This window comes from Pogoniulus pusillus, chromosome 18 (genome assembly GCF_015220805.1).
Source record: "Pogoniulus pusillus isolate bPogPus1 chromosome 18, bPogPus1.pri, whole genome shotgun sequence".
Lineage (NCBI taxonomy): Eukaryota > Metazoa > Chordata > Aves > Piciformes > Lybiidae > Pogoniulus > Pogoniulus pusillus.
In genome coordinates this window covers 10,121,380-10,139,972 of record NC_087281.1, presented here as the reverse complement: position 1 = coordinate 10,139,972, position 18,593 = coordinate 10,121,380, and the positions used below count along the sequence as shown (strand labels likewise).

At 44.2% G+C, this 18,593-nt stretch overlaps 1 protein-coding gene and 1 long non-coding RNA gene across 4 annotated transcripts in view; one reads left to right on the top strand and one right to left on the bottom strand.

The window, feature by feature from the left end:
• EPAS1 (endothelial PAS domain protein 1) overlaps positions 1 to 18,593 on the top strand; it is a 137,965-nt gene that overhangs the window by 95,995 nt on the left and 23,377 nt on the right. For all 3 annotated transcript variants that reach the window (XM_064158376.1, XM_064158375.1, XM_064158374.1), the window contains exons 3-6: positions 12,189 to 12,340; positions 13,295 to 13,379; positions 13,888 to 14,006; positions 14,109 to 14,311. In XM_064158376.1, the coding sequence (XP_064014446.1) occupies positions 12,189 to 12,340; positions 13,295 to 13,379; positions 13,888 to 14,006; positions 14,109 to 14,311 (559 nt within the window). The remainder of the gene's footprint in view (positions 1 to 12,188; positions 12,341 to 13,294; positions 13,380 to 13,887; positions 14,007 to 14,108; positions 14,312 to 18,593) is intronic.
• The window catches only part of LOC135183413 (uncharacterized), a 40,138-nt gene that overhangs the window by 3,884 nt on the left and 17,661 nt on the right, over positions 1 to 18,593 (bottom strand). The window lies entirely within an intron of this gene.

The following is an 18,593-nucleotide window of genomic DNA, read 5'->3' as shown; positions in this document are numbered from 1 at the left end:
TTGGAGGAACCATCTCTGATTTCATCATGTAATTAATACTTGGAGAAATTGCGTAAATAGGTAAACGTTCTTAAACATGCCATAGACCAAGCCAGTTTGGTGGTAACATTCTCATAAAAACTCAGCTTCAGCTTTTCAAATATTTATACACCATGAACTAGAGACTGTCACAGCATAGGGAAAGCAAACTTCTGAAGAAAGGATGTATGTGTGACTGTGAATTTTGATATGAAATAACGCGATGCCTTCGTTATCAGAAAAGACATTTGCTCACCTAGAAACTGCTATGTCTAAAGTGAACTTTTTCAAGTAAGTTTCTTTGTGAGGAAAAAAGTCTACAGATAAAACATTTGGTTTAGTGCTTCAGAGTGTTAAGGCTTAGGCTCATATCATTTGATAGTGATGACAGTTCAATAGAAGTGTATAATATTTGTACATATACATATATGCATGATTCAGAATGAGGGGACACAGTCTCAAGTAGCACCAGAGGGGGTTTAGCCTGGATATCAGGAAGAAGCTCTTTGCAGAAAGAGTGATTTGCCATTGAAATGTCTGCTCAGGGAGGTGGTGGAGGCACTGTCCCTGGAAATGTTTAAGAGGATGGATGTGGCACTTGGTGCCATGATTTAGTTGACCAGGCAATGTTGGGCAGTAAGTTGGACTTGATGATCTTGAAGGTCTCTTCCAACCTGATCGATTCTGACTCTGTGATTTTTCAGTGACAGTTTGAAAAACTGTGTGATTCATATAGTTGATTTACATTCTCTTGAAGTACCACCAGGACTCAGGAATTAGAAAGGAATCTGGCAATGAATCATTAGAGTAGCAACAGTCAGTGATTTTAATGTTTGAGGTTTTCTCTGCATTACTTGCTTAGCCTCTTTCCCAGTCTAAGTATTGCCCCTGAGTAAGTTGGGTCACTAGATTGTGTGCCAGTCACATGCAGATTTGTCCATCGCCGAATCTATAGGTGATGGAGATGTAGATAGAAGTTCTTAAATCTTCAGTGCTTCTATTCTGAGGATTTGAACTTAAGGTACTTCAAAGGGATGGATTTTCTGGAAGAGCTGGGTATTATTTTCTGACAGTGAGAATATACTGAAATTAAAGAACTCGAGTCAGAAACCCACTGTTTGTAAAGGCCTCGTCTGCTACTTACATTCTTGAGTTTAGCTAACATTTAAATTAGATGAGGTAAACAAGAAGGCTGAAAATTTAAGCCCTGAATATTTGGAAGATATTTGAAAGATAAAATTGATCAAGCATTGGAATGAAGTGGAATCAGAGAGAGAACTTTCATTGTCATTATCAAGAAAATGACTTCAGTGTACTGTTTCTTCCTCATGTGACTGACTGCCTCATGCTTTACACTTGCTGAGACTCCTGAGTGTGGCAGTTTAGGAGTTTCCCACCCCCCCACGAATACACCAGACAATACTCAGCCACGTGGAAGTTAAGGAATGAAGCAATATTTATAGTGTGGCACAATTTACAAGCATATATATACAATATGTACAGATATTTACAACTATATACAATCACATCCAAGTTAAAAGTAATACAGAAATACAAAACCCCTCCTGAACAGCTGAACCACCCAGGAGGGCTTTCAACCAACTCCCCACCTTCTTTCCACCCCCTTCCTTATCTCAGAATCCCCCTTAGGTGCAGAGTGAGATGCAAAAGGTCAGCAAGAGGTTAGAAGGGATAAGATAAGGTCAGGTTACACAGACCCAGGCAGAGGAGTTAATGCAGCAGCAGAGACACACTAACTTTCTTTGTTTACATTTCTTGGGTTTATGTCCCTCAGCAGAGCCAGTGGGTAATATAGACATCACTATTATTTCCTTTTCACAGCCAATGAGCTAATTTCTCTCGTTAAAATATTCCAGTTAGCCTCAAATGACCACACTGAGACTGATGAATATAGAGTACTGTTCTGGCCAAAGTACATCTCTATCAGCCTGAGAACTGTGCCTTGCTCTTGGGAGACAAGGCTGTAGAATTGAATGTGTTTCTGGCTGGTCAGCTTTGTTGAAAAAATGCTGCCTTTCAGGACTAATTTAGCAGCTTTGCTCTACAACAGCTGCTTAATACAGGTTATGTTTGATGGGTGCTGGTTTTCTTGTCAGTTCCTGTGGAAGCAGAAGTTAAGTTTTTGATGGTCAGGTCCTGTGAATAATAGCTGTCTTTATAGAGATACTTTCACTAAGAGGCTGTCTGGTGTGATTCAGAACCATAGCTTTTGGCCCACAGGTGAAGCAGCTTTCTTGTCCTCACATTTTGACAAGAACATGAAGCAGAATGTACGTTGACCTTGTGTAATGCCTGTCCACACCACATTTCTGCTTGTTCTCTGAGCCCCAAGCAAAGCTGCCTCTGTTTGAGATGCATTTTTAGCAGACTGGAATTCAGCCGTTGATTCTGTGCTGCATTTGAGGAGCCTGATCTTCAACTGATAGGGAATCTTGACAGGTGAACTGGGAAATGGGGAGGTGGAGAACTGCAGTGTGCATGAGAAGCAAATGCCAGCCTGTCGTGGCTTTTTAAAGAGAGCCAATAGAAATTAAACTCTCAAATCAAACTGAAGAGAAAATACAGAATTATATTTCCAGGGAGAAAATACAGAGCTAGACATTATAGAGCAATTACCCCATTGAATTTTTCCCCATCCCCAAAACACCTAAATCTACACTCTCCAGTGCTCCAATCCTCTCCCCCCACAATGTCTCCCCCATCCAGAGGCCTACTGCTTACATGTTATTCCCAATAAAGTGGCTCCTGCCACGCACACAGGGCAGCAGGAGGAGGAAAGGAGAATGAACTGACCTTGTTGTGAGCTTATAACAAGATAGCAGAAATATGGGATTGAATAACAATCTTCTAGTCCCCAGAACACTTTTTAACCCCATAGTCTCAACCTGGGACACAGCCCCAGCTTGCAGACCTCCCCTTTGCTTTATGAGGTCTTCATGGAAAGAGTTTTGATTATTTGGATTAGACATGTAATATAAACTGGTGTTAAGTGGGAGTATTTGCCCTGTCATTCATTAGGACATTGAAAAAACATTTACTGCATTTATATGTGTGTATATGCACAATGTCACTAAAATAAGCTAGCTGGGCAGCTTGAAAACTGCTTCAAAAGGCGATAAAAAGTACTGCTTGATGATTCTTTTTGTTATTTGTTATTCTGTCAAAAACTGCCAGTGCACCAGATTTTATTTTGTATCCATGTTTGTGAGTACAGTCGACAAACAGGAACACAGCTCTTCATTTCATGGCAGTTTTGCCCAGAGCAAAGAGAGCAAAGCCCTTCCCAGGACTGCATCCTCAGCTCTCTGCAAGCTGATGCTCCAGATGGGATTTCAGAGATGGCTGTAGGCAGCTTGCCAGTCTCAGTCCACTGGCATTGAGTGTCTCATGCCCCTTCCTATTATTCCCTGAGTTGGCATAGGGCTTTTCACTTGTGTAACTGGAGTTGTTTTACTGGATATTTCTGCATAGTGATCATTTATCTGTCAGGAATCCAAGAGCTGGGGAGATCTATGCCTACATTCTTCCAGCAGGTGAATGGCAAAGCTCACAAATCTGATCCCTCATTGAGAGCTGTCCTGCTACGTGCCTCCGAAAATCCCAGCTTCTGGATTGCAGGGTGCACGTCTCCTGCAGGCACTGAGGGGCTCGAGCTTTGGCCCTTGTATCCTATCATAATAGGAAATAGCTGGTTGTATATCTCAGAGTTCAAAAGGGTAAAAAATACCAGGTTTTGCTTTATAAAAGTTGCTGCTTAACTTAGTAACATGTTTCCCTTTGATTTTCACAGTAGGCAATTCTGTGTGAGAATGTTGGAGAGGAAGCCTTTAACATTTAGAAACGCAGGCTGTTCGTCTGAGGGCCTGATTGAGATTAGTATCACAGGAAGCAAACTGAAACAATAGCTTTATAATACTGTTTCCATGTTGTGCACAGAACAGTACATGGTATAATTGGAATGCTAAGTAGAAATATTATTTAATTATAATCTTAAATATTTCTCAAGATGTCTCCTAATTCTGTTGGCATAATGCATTTTTGCCATCATCACGTTCAGATGTTTGGGATAAATTTAGAACTGATCTTTGTTTCGAGTAAAGGTTTTGATCCCATAAAGCTGCTGCTGAAAATAGTTTGCTTGTCAGCCGTGGCTCTTTGGGATTTGTGTCCTTTAGAGCACACATAGAAAAACTGAGAGCAGTATTTGTCTTCTGTGCTATAGGTAGTAAAATAGCCTAACATTTTTTAGGGGGTGAATAGATGGCAAAAGGAAATAACTGCCTTTGGTGAAAGAATGACTGTCTTGGTTAACAGCTAACGTTGCAGTTATTGCTTACACTACCTTAGTCATTCTTTTTTGTCTGAGTTGGAGGACGAGAACCCACTTTGGCAAACATGCATAGGCATAAGCATGCAGTGTCAATTTTAGGTGTTTATTTGCCCCACACCCATGCTAAAGGCATTACAGGAGCCCAAGCTTTTTGGTACCAGTGAGATTTCTGCATGCTGGGACTGCAGACGCTTTAGTCAGGCTAATCAGGCACACAGAATTTTATCAGCTTTCTTTAATCCCATCCCAATTGTGTGGTCCCCCGGATGTCTTTTCTGTGCAGAGATCCAGCAAAGGAAACTGGATGGGAGTTGCTCCTGTGCAGGCAGACAGCAGCAGAAATGGGGAGGTTACAAGGAAGCAGACGGGAAGTTGTTTGGGAGAAGGGAGGCCATGAGGAAGCCAGTGTGAAGTTGTTTCAAGGGAGGGAGACAACAGAGCCGGAAAGCCAGCAGGGAGCAGAAGGGAAAAAATAGCTTTTCTCTAGGCTTTTAAGGGAGAGGACAAACTGCAGGGAGAAGTGATGTGGGCATTGTTGTTTAAACGTCTGGACAAGAGCTGCACCTAATCTCAGGCCATTGTGGCATAAAAGAGTGCTTTAAATATAGCATGCCTACTTGTTTGCTTTTATTGAATTGGAAAGGTCATTCTATGCCAACTGTGCTGCTAGGAATGAGAGTGGGGCTGGCTGATTAGTGCTTCAGCTGCTTGAAGTGATGTCCCTTTTTTTGGGAAGGTGTACCAGAAGGTCTCACAGGGACTGAGGAAACCTGATCTGATGGTGGCTGCAGGACCTGAAGCAGCTTTCTGGAAGCTGGATACAAACTCTGCAAGCAAAACATAACAGAAGTGTTTTCTTTATCAAAATTGCACTTGGAAATAAGAGCCCTTCTTAAAACTTCAAGTTTAAGAGTAGCTTTTTCTTGATGTGCCTAAATTGAAAGCCTTTTATTGCACACATTGAAAATACCCCCTTGAACAAGATGTGCTGTCCTGTCAAGACAGAAAAAAGGGAAAAAACAAGAAACCAGGAGGAGACAAGACTATCTCAAAGCTGCCTCTCGCTGACACAGGATGGAACTGCTGTTAGATCATTGCTAGCTTTTGTCTGCTGGCCTCAGGTGGTTTTTACAGCCATTCTCTGGAGTGGTAGCTATAGTCAGATGTCTGTTATGCACAGTACCCAAGAAAATTTCTGCTACTTTTAGGGTCCAGGATACGAGCTAACATCAGGAAAATTCTGTGGAGGTGATGATGTGAGCTCCAGTGCAAACCATTTTTATCCCACCCTACCTCTGAACTCACCAAGAAGGCCCTTTTGAGTCAGATAAAAGGTGTTGAGAGGAGTACTGGCTGTATGCTAAGAGGTTGTTTGTACCTGAGCAGTTATTTCTTGTAAGGAGAGCCTGATTCTGGAGCTTTCAGGCTCATTCCAAGAGGTTGGACTAAAGGAAATGAGCAAGCATCTACGGAAAAAGTGTTCTTAAACTTGGGAACAGTGCACATCCTGACAGTGGGAATTAATCAAAGCTTGTTTACAAGAGCTATTTTTAGCATAAAAGGTTATCATAAACACTACAATAAGCATTTGCCATTGCAGCTCAAAGTTTGTTGTTTATGAAGAAATTCTACTTTGACGACTACAAAATGTTTCAAAATTGAGCTGGTTGAAAAATGCTTACCAGAATTTAATAGAGACTGAGAAATGGAACTGAAAACTACTGTGTCAAAATGTGATGCAGACTGAGAAACACTGCCTAGGGGCAATAGCAGCAGCGGGTGACACATCAAACTGAGACGTGGTTGGTTTGTTCCTGCTTCTGCTGTAGCTCTGTCACCCCAGTGAGGCCACTACACTTTTCTGAGGCTCTCTGACATATTTCAGCATCTCCCAATCCCACTTAGACAGGAATTTTCCCTCCTTCATAGGCTTCCCAGCACTACATGAAGGCAATCTTGGCCAAGATCCATAAATGTAATTATAATACAAACATTAATATTGCAGTACTTCACTCTGCCAAATCATAGAATCAGCCAGGTTGGAAGAGACCTCCAAGAGCATCCAGCCCAACCTATCACCCAGCCCTATCCAATCAACTAGACCATGGCACTAAGTGCCTCATCCAGTCTTTTCTTAAAGACCCCCAGGGACTGTGCCTCCACCACCACCCTGGGCAGCCCATTCCAATGGGAAATCACTCTCTCTGTGAAGAACTTCTTCCTAATATCCAGCCTATACCTACTCTGGCACAACTTGAGACTGTGTCCCCTTGTTCTATTGCTGGTTACCTGGGAGAAGAGGCCACCCCCCACCTGGCTACAATGCCCCTTCAGGTAGTTGTAGACAGTAATAAGATCACCCCTGAGCCTCCTCTTCTCCAGGCTAAACAGGCCCAGCTCCCTCAACCTCTCCTCATAGGATTTGTGCTCCAGGCCCCTCACCAGCTTTGTTGCCCTTCTCTGAACATGTTCCAGCACCTCAACATCTCTCTTGAATTGAGGGGCCCAGAACTGGACACAGGACTCAAGGTGTGGCCTGACCAGTGCTGAGTACAGAGGAAGAATAACCTCCCTTGTCCTACTGGCCACACTGTTCCTGATCCAGGCCAGGATGCCATTGGCTCTCTTGGCCACCTGGGCACACTGCTGGCTCATCTTCAGCTTACTGTCTATCAGTACCCCCAGGTCCCTTTCCTCCTGGCTGCTCTCCAGCCACTCAGTCCCCAGCCTATAGCGCTGCTTGGGGTTGTGGCCAAAGTGCAGAACCCTGCACATGGCCTTGTTAATGTATAGTCTAACTGGCATCTTTGCCCTAGTCTTCTTGCTGTGCTGTCATGGTGCCTAAACTGAGATAATCCCATTATCTCCATCAGGGAGATGGGGAAAGTTGTAAGAAAAAAACCCAAACCACTACATCTTTATTTCAAAATGTAGTTAGCAGTTACTTTGAAAAGCAGTGCTGACCAGAAGATTCAGAAATACACAACAAAAATCAAAGCTAAAAATCAGGTTAAATTGAGTCCACAGTACATTTCTTTGACTTGGGAAGTCTACATAGGGTGCCACAACCTGGACAAAGTGATCTCAAATCTATCAAAAAAAAAAAAGCTGAAGTTCTGCCCCATCTCCTAAGGTTAAAACCTTCCACTCTGTTTGGACCCAGCTTTCTCAAATGAGCTGAAGCTGAGTTTTGTTATGCTAATGCTGCAGTCTAGCTGCGAGGTAAATCAGTGAGGAAAATTTAAAGCATGGTAAAAGACAACAGGGATTTCTGGGAGCAGACTATGGTAGCCATGCCTTTGGTTTTCTTCTTCAAAACAAATTCTTTCTAAAGCAAATCAGATTTTTGCCAGTGGCAATAAATGATTTGCTTCTGATGTATCAGTTCTCCTAATTTGTGTATGTCCTCTGCATATTAGTAGCTAGTGATTTTCACAGGAGAAAGGCTGTAATGCTGTAACAGCAGCCATATGAGAAACTCTTACTGATTATTTGTATTGTGTATAGGATCATAGGACCATAGGATGTTAGGGGTTGGAAGGGACCCAAAGAGATCATCCAGTCCAACCCCCCTACCACAGCAGGACAATCCTATCTAACACAGATCACAGAAGAACACATCCAGACAGGCCTTGAAAGGCTCCAGAGAAGGAGACTCCACGACCTCCCTGGGGAGCCTGTGCCAGTGCTCTGTGACCCTTACAGTAAAGAAGTTCCCCCTTGTGTTGAGGCAGAACCTCTTTTGCTGCAACTTACACCTGTTGCTCCTTGTCCTACCCCACGGAGCACTGAGCAGAGCCTGTCCCCCCTCTCCTGGCAGCCTTCAGATACTTATAAACGTTTATCAAATCCTTTCTGAGTCTTCTCTTCTCCAGACCAGAAAGCCCCAGGACCCTCAGCCTCTCCCCTCATCATCCCAGTAACTCTCTGCTGGACCCTCTCCAGCAGATCCCTGTCCCTCTTCAACTGGGAAGCCCAAAACTGAACACAGTATTCAAGATGAGGTCTCAGCAGGGCAGAGTAGAGAGGGAGGAGAACCTCCTTTGGTCTGCTGGACACACTCCTTCTAATACAGCCCAGGATCCCATTGGCCTTCTTGGCCACAAGGACACATTGCTGTGCCATGGGTAACTTGTTAGCCAGCAAGACCCCCAGGTCCCTCTCTACAGGACTGCTCTCCAGCAGATCACCTCCCAGCCTGGACTGGTGCAGTTTGTTATTCCTCCCCAGATGCAGGACTCTGCACTTGTCCTTGTTGAACTTCATCTGGTTCCTCTGTGCCCAGCTCTCAGTCTGCCCAGGTCTCTCTGGGTGGATAAATAACAACAACTTAGTTATACTAAGTTACCTGAGGCAGGGCACACCAGGGCTGCCACTCTGATGCCCAGCATATTTTTCTGCTGCACACTAAAGACCTTTCAGCAGCTAATATGATTTGGGGCTTTAGCACAGATGACACCTCCTGGCACTGTGTTTGCAGGCAGCAGAAAGAACCTGGCCACAGAGAGAAAACGTGTGCCACCAGTGCCTGGGCTTCCCTGGGCAAAACACTAAGGGATGCTAATTGAGGACAGGTGAGGAATAGACAGGGCATCATCACATTGGCCTCTGGAGGTACCTGTCTGCTACCTTTATGTACCTGATAGTGTCTGCAGGTTCCTCTAGACAGCTGGTAGAGCTGCTTTGCTTTTGAAATGTGAACATGTCCCATTCATTACTACAAGAAACCCTTGTCTGTCAGCTTCTCTTGCCTGATGCAGCCAGAGCTGCTAAGGCAGAAGGAGGGGATGCAGTTTGGTTTATCAAGTTATCAGTGAAGCAGGAGGTTGTCTGTAAAACACCTTGGTTGGGCTTTTAGGTTATGGTAGAGGGGAGGTCCACAGCAACACAAACCCTCTTTCCCCACTCCTTCCAGTCCACATTTACAGGTGCCTCCAGCTGGACAAAAGTAATTTTAATTGAAAAAGTTGACCTCTGGTCCCACAAAGCTCTGTAACCACAACTTTTAACACTGGTGTGCTCAGCTAGGACATTAAGGCTTTGAACCTGTAGCCCTGATGTGAATGATCTTACGTCCTCTGTGTGTGTTTGTATAAGTAGGATAATTTATGTACATGGAAAAGCAAATGTAATCATCTGATAATGTAGAGTAAAGTGTTTGTCTTTTACTGTTGGAGGCATTTAAGAATACAAATGCCTTGAATAGCCTTCCTGCCTTTGAATAGTCATGTTTTGTTAATGCAAACTTAATGAGCTGGGGGAAAAATGGAAAGGAGGGTCTGGGGTTAGAGCTGAAAAGTCATTTTTCTCTCTGAACCCACACTTGGCTGATTGTCTTGGGCTATAGCCATGATGCCTGCTGAATAAACCATTTGTTTGCTTCCGGGAAAGTAAAAAAAAGACCCTTGATATTCTTTACACAGCAGAAACAAGCTTGGGAGCAGATGGTCACTTACCTTTTTTCTTTTCCTTTCCTAAATGTCATTATGGTCAAAGTGCATACTATTCAGATACATTATTGTGTATTTTCTGCATTTTAAATGCTAGCTCTGATGTAATTTCCTGAAGTCAGTTGCTTTGTGCTGAGAAGGAACTGGCCCCTGTATTTGTAGTTAGAATTGCAGTGCAGGAACACGAAATGATAAACCTCCTGCCTGTGCAGGCCATCCCCAGAGCAGTTCTTCTCTTCCCTGCTACCAAGTGGCTCTGGGGCCATTTTTTTTACTTGTTTGCATGATCATTAATGGACTGCTGCCAGGGAGGGATGTTGAGGAGCAGAAGGAGCATGCAGCAGCCAGCATCCTTTTTCTCACCATTCATCCATTCCAAACAGCAGCTTGGTGAGCTGTTCATTGCAAATGCTCATCCCTCTGCATTTGCTCACTGTCCATCCTTAGGCACTAGCAGACACAGTTGCAGAATATATAGAGACCAAACTCATCTTTTAATCAGAGTTCATTAATACTTCAAAGTAAAAACTGCATTAGTTTGGCTCAGCCTCTTCCCTATCCAAATCCAAACCGCTTCTAATAATGTTTTACAAAGCAATGTCCCATTCCTGCTTCTAGACTTCTTCCAAAATGAGTATTTCAATAAGAAACATGAAGGGAAATGATGAATGCTCTGTTTGAGGGAGGAAAAGAACACAAAGGAAATAATCTTCTCAAGTGCTAACTCTATGTGTCGTAGACAACAACTATGCTGAAATTGCAACATCAAACCATCAAAGAGGAGCCACTTCTTCAAGACACTCATTTAAGAGCCCCACTGTTTTTGCAAATGAGGCTCATGCAATTATGGCTGGAGCTTTTGGCCAGCAAAACTGGTGGTTGGTCTAGCTTGGAGCACTCCTGTACCACCAGGAAGGGGCACAGAGAGCAGCATTGCTGCAGGCCTTCTCACATCATCCTTGCTGCCTTTGCCCATGGGGTGTCTTTGATCTAGACAGAACTTACACCTGCCCTTGTATCTTCATCAGTGTATGGTTGAAGGTGGCTGTTCTTTATTGTGAGACAAAGGGGCTTGTTTGCTTTCCTCTCCTGAATTCAGAGCCTTACCCCACTACACATACTTACAATGTCTTGATCACAAATGTGCATGTTCACCAACAAAATTACAAAGACATACTTGCCACAGTGTCTGAGGTACACAGACCAGATGCAGTACCTGTAAATAGTGTTGTAAAGGAGTAATTGCAGAAGTTTAACTTAAAACATTTCAAGAAATGAATGTGCCAGCTCCTACACAGGGTTTTTTATGTACCAATCATCTACAAATCATCTCCTGCAGGCTTCTTATTCGTGGAGCTGAGACATACTTTAAAGTGTAGAGGGGAAGTCAAGAGTGCTGGGTGGATACTTGTGTGACTCGCATTAGGAGGAGCAGTGTCTCCCACTCCCTGCCTGCACATGGCTTTGCCTACTAACTCCACTGCAGTGCCATCAGTTGTCTCTACAGCACAGTCAAAAGGCCACAAGGAAATGTGTAACCAGGAATACCCCAAAAAACCTTGAATAAATATTCTAGCATGGCCTTAGATTTCAGCACAAAGGTGACATGTCTTTCTCCAAAATGGATAAGGTGCCCTGGGTTAATGAATCTGCATAGGCAAACCCATGGGATGTAAGTGAGGTTTAAAGGTCTCTTCCTTGTGGAACAGAAGTATAGACAGGTGATGAAGATTATCAAAAGCTCGGTGAAGTGGTGCCTAGGGAGTTCTGACGTCTGCAGGTGAAAAATCAGGTATCAGTAGGATGGCTCTTTGTTCTTTTTCCCAAGAATACCGAGATCCCTGGGAAGGAACCACTTCAAGGAAGTGGTTTTCTGGGGTTTTTTTGTGCTAAAGATGTTGTTAACAGGCATATCCATACTGAGTGGAGAGATCTATTTAGTCTTATTTTGTAGGAACAGTATTTGAACTTCATGGAAAACTTAAGCTGATAGAAAAGTGAACAGATTTACTTGTTTGTGTGCTTTGTGTTAGGAGACAATGATGCATGTGGCCAAATGAGGGTGCACAACGATGTTCTTCACTGCCTAGGTGGATATGTGTTCTGTTCTGGAAATACATCTTGCAGAAACACTCTAAGCTGCATAGAGGATCTGTTGCATTTGCCAAAAGGCTTAGACAAACACCTCCTGCCTTTCTAGTAATATGAACATGTCTTTCATCTGCTGTTCTGAAGGCCCGACCAGAAGGGAGCTGTAGAAAGGAAATTGTAACAGGAGAAAAATATTTTGTTGCCTGTGACTGTATGTGGTTGTGTTGAAAAGGCTGTCTGAAGGCTTTATGTGCTTTTTTGGCCTTTTCTTTCTGCAGTATGTGCTGACACCGAGAATGAACTCGAGGCAGACCAGCAGATGGACAACTTGTACCTGAAAGCTTTGGAGGGATTTATTGCTGTGGTGACACAGGATGGAGACATGATCTTTTTGTCAGAGAATGTCAACAAATACATGGGTCTAACCCAGGTAACTTGTTCCCTAACACTCTCCCCTCTTTGCAGTATGGTTCCTAGAAATGAGTCCTATGCCCAAATGCAGAAAAACATGCCATAAACAAAACACAAAATCTGTCTCACTGCACAAAAGACTGGACATACAATGTCTTATTTTTCAGGCAGATACCCTGCAATGATGTGTTTCCTTCTCCCTTTCTGTCAAAGTTGCAGCCCCTCTGGTGACTGCAAACTTGCCTTCCTCTCCTATGAGGACAGGCTATGAGAGTTGGGGCTCTTCAGCTTGGAGAAGAGAAGGCTTGAAGGGGAGACATTGTAGTATCTGCAGGGGGCCTACAGGAAGGCTGGGGAGGGACTATTTACATGACAAGATGAGGAGTGATGGGTTTATACTGGCAGAGGGGAGATTTAAACTGGATGTTAGGAAGAAGTTCTTCATAGTGAGGGTGGTGGAGCACTGGCACTGGTTTCCCAGAGAGATTGTGGCTGCTCCCTCCCTGGAGGTGTTCAAGGCCAGGCTGGATGAGGCCTTGAGCAGCCTGTTCTAGTAGAAGGTGTCCCTGCCTATGGTGGAGGATTGGAACGGGATAATGTTTGAGGTCCCTTCCAACCTCGACCATTCTATGATATTACTTTGGAGAGAAGAACAGGCATTTACTTAACTCGCACCTTAGACAGAGAGATGCTTTTTCAGGTCCTTGTTTTTTTGCTTTGTCTCCTGTGCTGAAAACAGCCAGTGATGTTAACTGCAGCATGCAAATTCAAAGATAAGGCATTGTTCTGGGGAGAAAATGCAAAGTTATGTGTAGGATAAACAAAGGAAGGGTCACAGGATTTGTGTCTGTCAGCATCCTGTCGATGCACTTAGTTCTAGTCTCTAGTTTTGTCTCAATAGAGGGTACTCAAAAGCAGATAAATACTGTTAGTTGCTTTTAGTTGGCTAAATGTAGTTCTTACTTTTGCACAGGTGGAATTAACTGGGCACAGCATTTTTGACTTCACTCATCCATGTGACCATGAGGAAATTCGGGAGAATCTGAGTCTGAAAAATGGTAATAGTGAAAACATAAAAGTCACTGTTTGCATTTTAAATGATTAAATAAAGTAATGTGCTAACAGTAGAGGTCTGATAGAGGTGGCAAAGGGAATTTTTATTCCTAGTGTAATCATTAACTGTTATTCAGTATTTGCAGACTGTTTTTGTTTGCCAGATATTTTATATATATTTATATAATAGCATGACAAACTGTTTAGTGCTTTCTTTGCATCAAGACAGGAATTAATGTTTTCACTTATAACAATTTGCAAAGTTGGATGTGTTGATAGCTAAAACATAGGTTTAAGTGCAACCTCACAGTTAAGTTCCACTTAAAAGTTTTAGGTTGGAGCTTTACAAGCTGCTCTTCAATAATCTTTGATGATCTCTGCACATCTTTGATGGTCTCTGCACATGAATTATCTGAGAACTAGCCTGTTATTTTTATTGAATCCTTCCTGCAACAAATAGAAGAAATCAAGAAGCAAGCCTGGGAAAACTCATGTGCCATTTTCCTTACACAGGTCCAGGCTTTGGGAAGAAACACAAAGAGATGTCAACCGAGCGTGACTTCTTCATGAGGATGAAATGCACCGTTACTAACAGAGGCAGAACTGTTAACCTCAAGTCTGCCACGTGGAAGGTACCATATTTTAGCCATGTTTTGTCTATCAAAAAAGACATTTTTGCACGTATAGAATGTGGATTCTAAATTTTATTTCTCATTTAAAAACAATTATTTCAGGTTTTGCACTGCACTGGACAAGTTAAAGTGTATAACACGTGCCCTCCGCACTCTCTGTGTGGTTATAAAGAGCCTCTTCTCACCTGCCTTATAATCATGTGTGAGCCTATTCAGCATCCATCAAACATCGACATTCCCCTGGACAGCAAGACCTTTCTGAGTCGCCACAGCATGGACATGAAATTTACCTACTGTGATGACAGGTAAATTCCACTGATTTCCCCCCCCCGCCAAATGAATGTTCTTATCTTCTTGAACAGAACAAGAAGTCCTTCCAAATGTCATTCTGTGTGAACCTGGGAAGCAAGGACAATTAGTAGAGTCTAATACTAAGACAACTGTTCAGTGGCTTGCTTAATCCCTCTTAAGACTCACTTTATGCAAAGTGGTACTCATGCTGTATTTCATCCTCCTGATGAGCGAGGAATTCAGGTTCACTGGCAGAAGATGAGACAACTTAGAGCCATAAGCATTACCTTCCTGGGTATTAACAAACTGAAGAGTACACAGATTTCTGATCTCTTTTTGTTTAGTGTCTCAAGTGATGTGCATTATGGACCTTCATCAAGGACTGGTTTACACTTGGTTTAGCCCAGGAGGCTGTTATGAGTTAGCTGGAAAGTAGTTTATTCTGTAGATTGACTACAAACTGCTAAGGCATCCAGAGTGTCTGCAGCTTTGAAATGGAGTTGCAGCATCTTGCTCAAGGAAAATCAAACCAGCCTTTGCTGGTTATCTATATCTGCTTTTAGTGGTGAAATGAAGAGATGGGGAAGATCCTGGGTCAGGCAAGGGGCTGTGTTCTCCACTCCGCAGACTTCCCTCCTGAGTGGAAAAATCTGAGATCCCTCTGGGCTCCACTTGCCTGATCTCCCCTGGGATCTCCAAGGCATTTCATACCATCAGCCTCATCTTTCTGTCTACACATTGCAGTAATTATCCTCCCTCTGTGTGTGTGTGTGTTAGAAATACCTTCCCATGAGTTGTCTTCCTGTTTCAAGTTTGCTGATGACACCAAACTGGGTGGAGTGGCTGCCACACCAGAAGGCTGTGCTGCCACTCAGTGAGACTTGGACAGGCTGGAGAGTTGGGCAGGAAGAAACTTATGAAATTCAACATGGGCAAGGGTAGAGTCGTGCACCTGGGAAAGAGCAACCCCAGGGATCAGTTAAGGACTGACCTGCTGGAAGGCAGTGAAGGGGAAAAAGATTTGGGGCTCCTAGTTGATGGGAGGTTGACCATGAGCCAGCAATGTGCTCTTGTGGCCAGAAGGAGCAATGCCATTCTGGGGTGTATTAAAAGGGGTGTGGCTAGGAGCTCGAGAGAGGTTCTTTTGCCCCTCTGCTCTGCCCTGATGAGACTACCTCTGGAGTACTGTGTTTAATTCAATTCAAGAGGGACATAGAACTAACTGCTTGAGAGAGTCCAGTGCAGAGCCACAAAGATAATCGATGATGGGAATGGAACATCTCTCTTAGGAGGAGAGGCTGAGGCAGCTGGGGCTGTGCTGCTTGGAGAAGAGGAGACTGAGAGGTGACCTCATCAGTGTTCATAAATATGTGCAGAGTGAGTGCCAGGAGGATGGAGCCAGGCTCTGCTGGGTGATGCCTGATGACAGGACAAAGGGCAATGAGTGGAAGTTGAGGTATAGGAAGTTTCATTTGAGCACGAGGAGGAATGTTTTCCCTGTGAGGGTGACAGAAACATTGGAACAGGCTGCTCAGGGGAGCTGTGAAGTCTTCCTCTCTGGAGATAGTCAGAATCTGTCTGGATACGATCCTGTGTGATCTAGTTTAGGTGATCTTCCTCTGGCAGTGGGGTTGGACTGGATGAGTTTTCAAGGTCATTTCCAGCCCCTGACATTTTATGATTCTATAATTCCCCATGTCCCCAGAAAGTGCTGTCTGCACTTCTGTGAGTTCAGTGTTTGCTTTGGGTTTTCCAAGGTTTACGAGGTCAGCTCTGAGCTTAATATCAAATGTTCTGTCTAATGAAACTGCTGTCTGAAATGGAGAGATGCTAGCAACCACCAAGGTCCGTAGGGTTATCGCTGGGCTTAGGCCTGTGCTCACATGTTAGGCAAAACCAGACAGATCTTGGGGTTTTTCCGTCATTCAGAAGTATTTTTAAACCTTGTGGTAGGCAAGAATGTTATTTTAAACAATATGATGAAGCAGCCACATAAAACTAGCAGTGTTAGCAACTGTGGATGAGAGAAAGATTGCAAGTGTGAAACTCGTGACTGGCCTTCTTCTGACCTCTCTGAGGATTTAGCAGCTTGTTTGTTGTAAGTAGAAATGTCCCCTGGTGTAACAGTAGTAAAACAGATGTCTCTTTTTTTGTTTGTCTTTTCTTAACTCGTTCAGGATGAAAATATTAAGATATAGATAGGATTTTGCTGCTGCAAGGATGAAGTAAAAATATGGTAGTGACTCATTATAAAAAGCAATGTGCCTCTGAATTACTGAGGCCTTCCAATGGCAGGCTAGAGGAGAGCAACAGAGGCTTTTGCTGTGTGGCAGCATTTGCAAGTCTCTGCCAAACGTAATGCATAAGCAATTACAAATTAGAATCAGAGGGACTGATACTATCCTGTTAAAGATACATGTGCTTGTTTAAAAAAGAAGCATAGAATCAACCAGGTTGGAAGAGACCTCCACAAGATCATCCAGTCCAACCTAGCACCCAGCCCTAGCCATTCAACTAGACTATGGCACCACTAAGTGCCTCATCCAGGCTTTTCTTGAACACCTCCAGGGACGGTGACTCCACCACCTCCCTGGGCAGCCCATTCCAATGGGAAATCACTCTCTCTGCCAACAACTTCCTCCTAACATCCCCTGGCACAACCTGAGACTGTGTCCCCTTGTTCTGTTGCTGGTTGCCTGGGAGAAGAGGCCAATCCCCACCTGGCTACAACCTCCAGTTGGTAGTTGTAGACAGCAATGAGGTCCCCCCTGAGCCTCCTCTCCTCCAGGCTAAACACCCCCAGCTCCCTCAGCCTCTCCTCATAGGGTTTGTGTTCCAGGCCCCTCACCAGCTTCATTGCCCTTCTCTGGACACGTTCCAGCACCTCAACATCTCTCTTGAATTGAGGAGCCCAGAACTGGACACAGCACTCAAGGTGTGGCCTGACCAGTGCTGAGTACAGGGGCAGAATAACTTCCCTTATCCTACTGGCCACACTGTTCCTGATCCAGGCCAGGATGCCATTGGCTCTCTTGGGCACCTGGGCACACTGCTGCCTCATCTGCAGCTACTGCCTACCAGTACCCCCAGGTTCCTTTCTTCCTGGCTGCTCTCCAGCCACTCTGTCCCCAGCTTGTAGTGCTGCTTGGGGTTGTTGAGGCCAAAGTGCAGAACCATGCCCTGGGCCTTGTTAAATCTCCTCCCATTGGCCTCTGCCCACCCATCCAGCCTGTCTGGGTCCCTCTGCAGGGCTCTCCTACCTTCCAAGAGATCAACACCTGCTCCTAGCTTGGTGTCATCTGCAAACTTACTGATGCTGGACTCAATGCCCTCGTCCAGATTATCAGTAAAGATGTTGAACAGGACTGGGCCCAGCACTGATCCTTGGGGAACACCACTAGTGCCAGTTCCCAACTGGATGTGGCACCATTCACCACCACTCTCTGGGCCCGGCCTTCCTGCCAGTTTTTGACCCATATCAGAGTGAATCTGTCCAAACCATGAGCTGCCAGCTTGGCCAGGAGCTTGCTGTGGCAGACGGTGCCGAAGGCTTTGCAGCAGTCCAGGTAGACTCCATCCACAGCCTGCCCCACATTCACCAGGCAGGGAACCTGATCATAAAAGGAGATCAGGTTGGTCAGGCAGGACCTGCCCTGCCTAAAGCCATGCTGCCTAGGCCTGATCCCTTGGCCATCCTGTAGTACCTTAATGAATGTAGTACCTTAATGAATGGCAGCTATGCTGGACCTTACTGATGGAAGCATCCACCCTCAGTGTGAAGTTTAAGTGGCTACAAAAGAGAGCTGCCCTTGTAGATGAAGCTGCAATTTATCCTTGTGGAATATGAGGATCACATTAGTCATCTTCTTAGGACAGCTCACAGTCTCTCTGTCACAAAGCAACATGCAAAATATAGGCTAGCTGCCTCTCAACACTTTGTCACAAAGTGTAGTTGGCTGACATGAAATGCCATGATTCCATTTTGGCTTGTCCTCAGGAAAGTACAGTACAGATGTGACATGAAGCAGGCAAACTGCCTTCTGTAAAATAATTTATATCTGTGGGCCTATGACTTGCTAGGATTTAGGTGGAAATGTGTTCTTAGAACAGCTTTGCAGGGTGATAAGCCTGTAAGAAAGGTTTGTGAGATAAAAATAATTCAAATAGGTCGCTCTGTTAAATGCCTGTTCCAGCCATTCCTGGGGAGTGATTTAAAAAATGTTCCCTTGCTCCACTTATTGTGGCTAAGTGGTTTACAGGAAGGATTATTTCAGCTCTAAGACAGAAGTGCTGGTC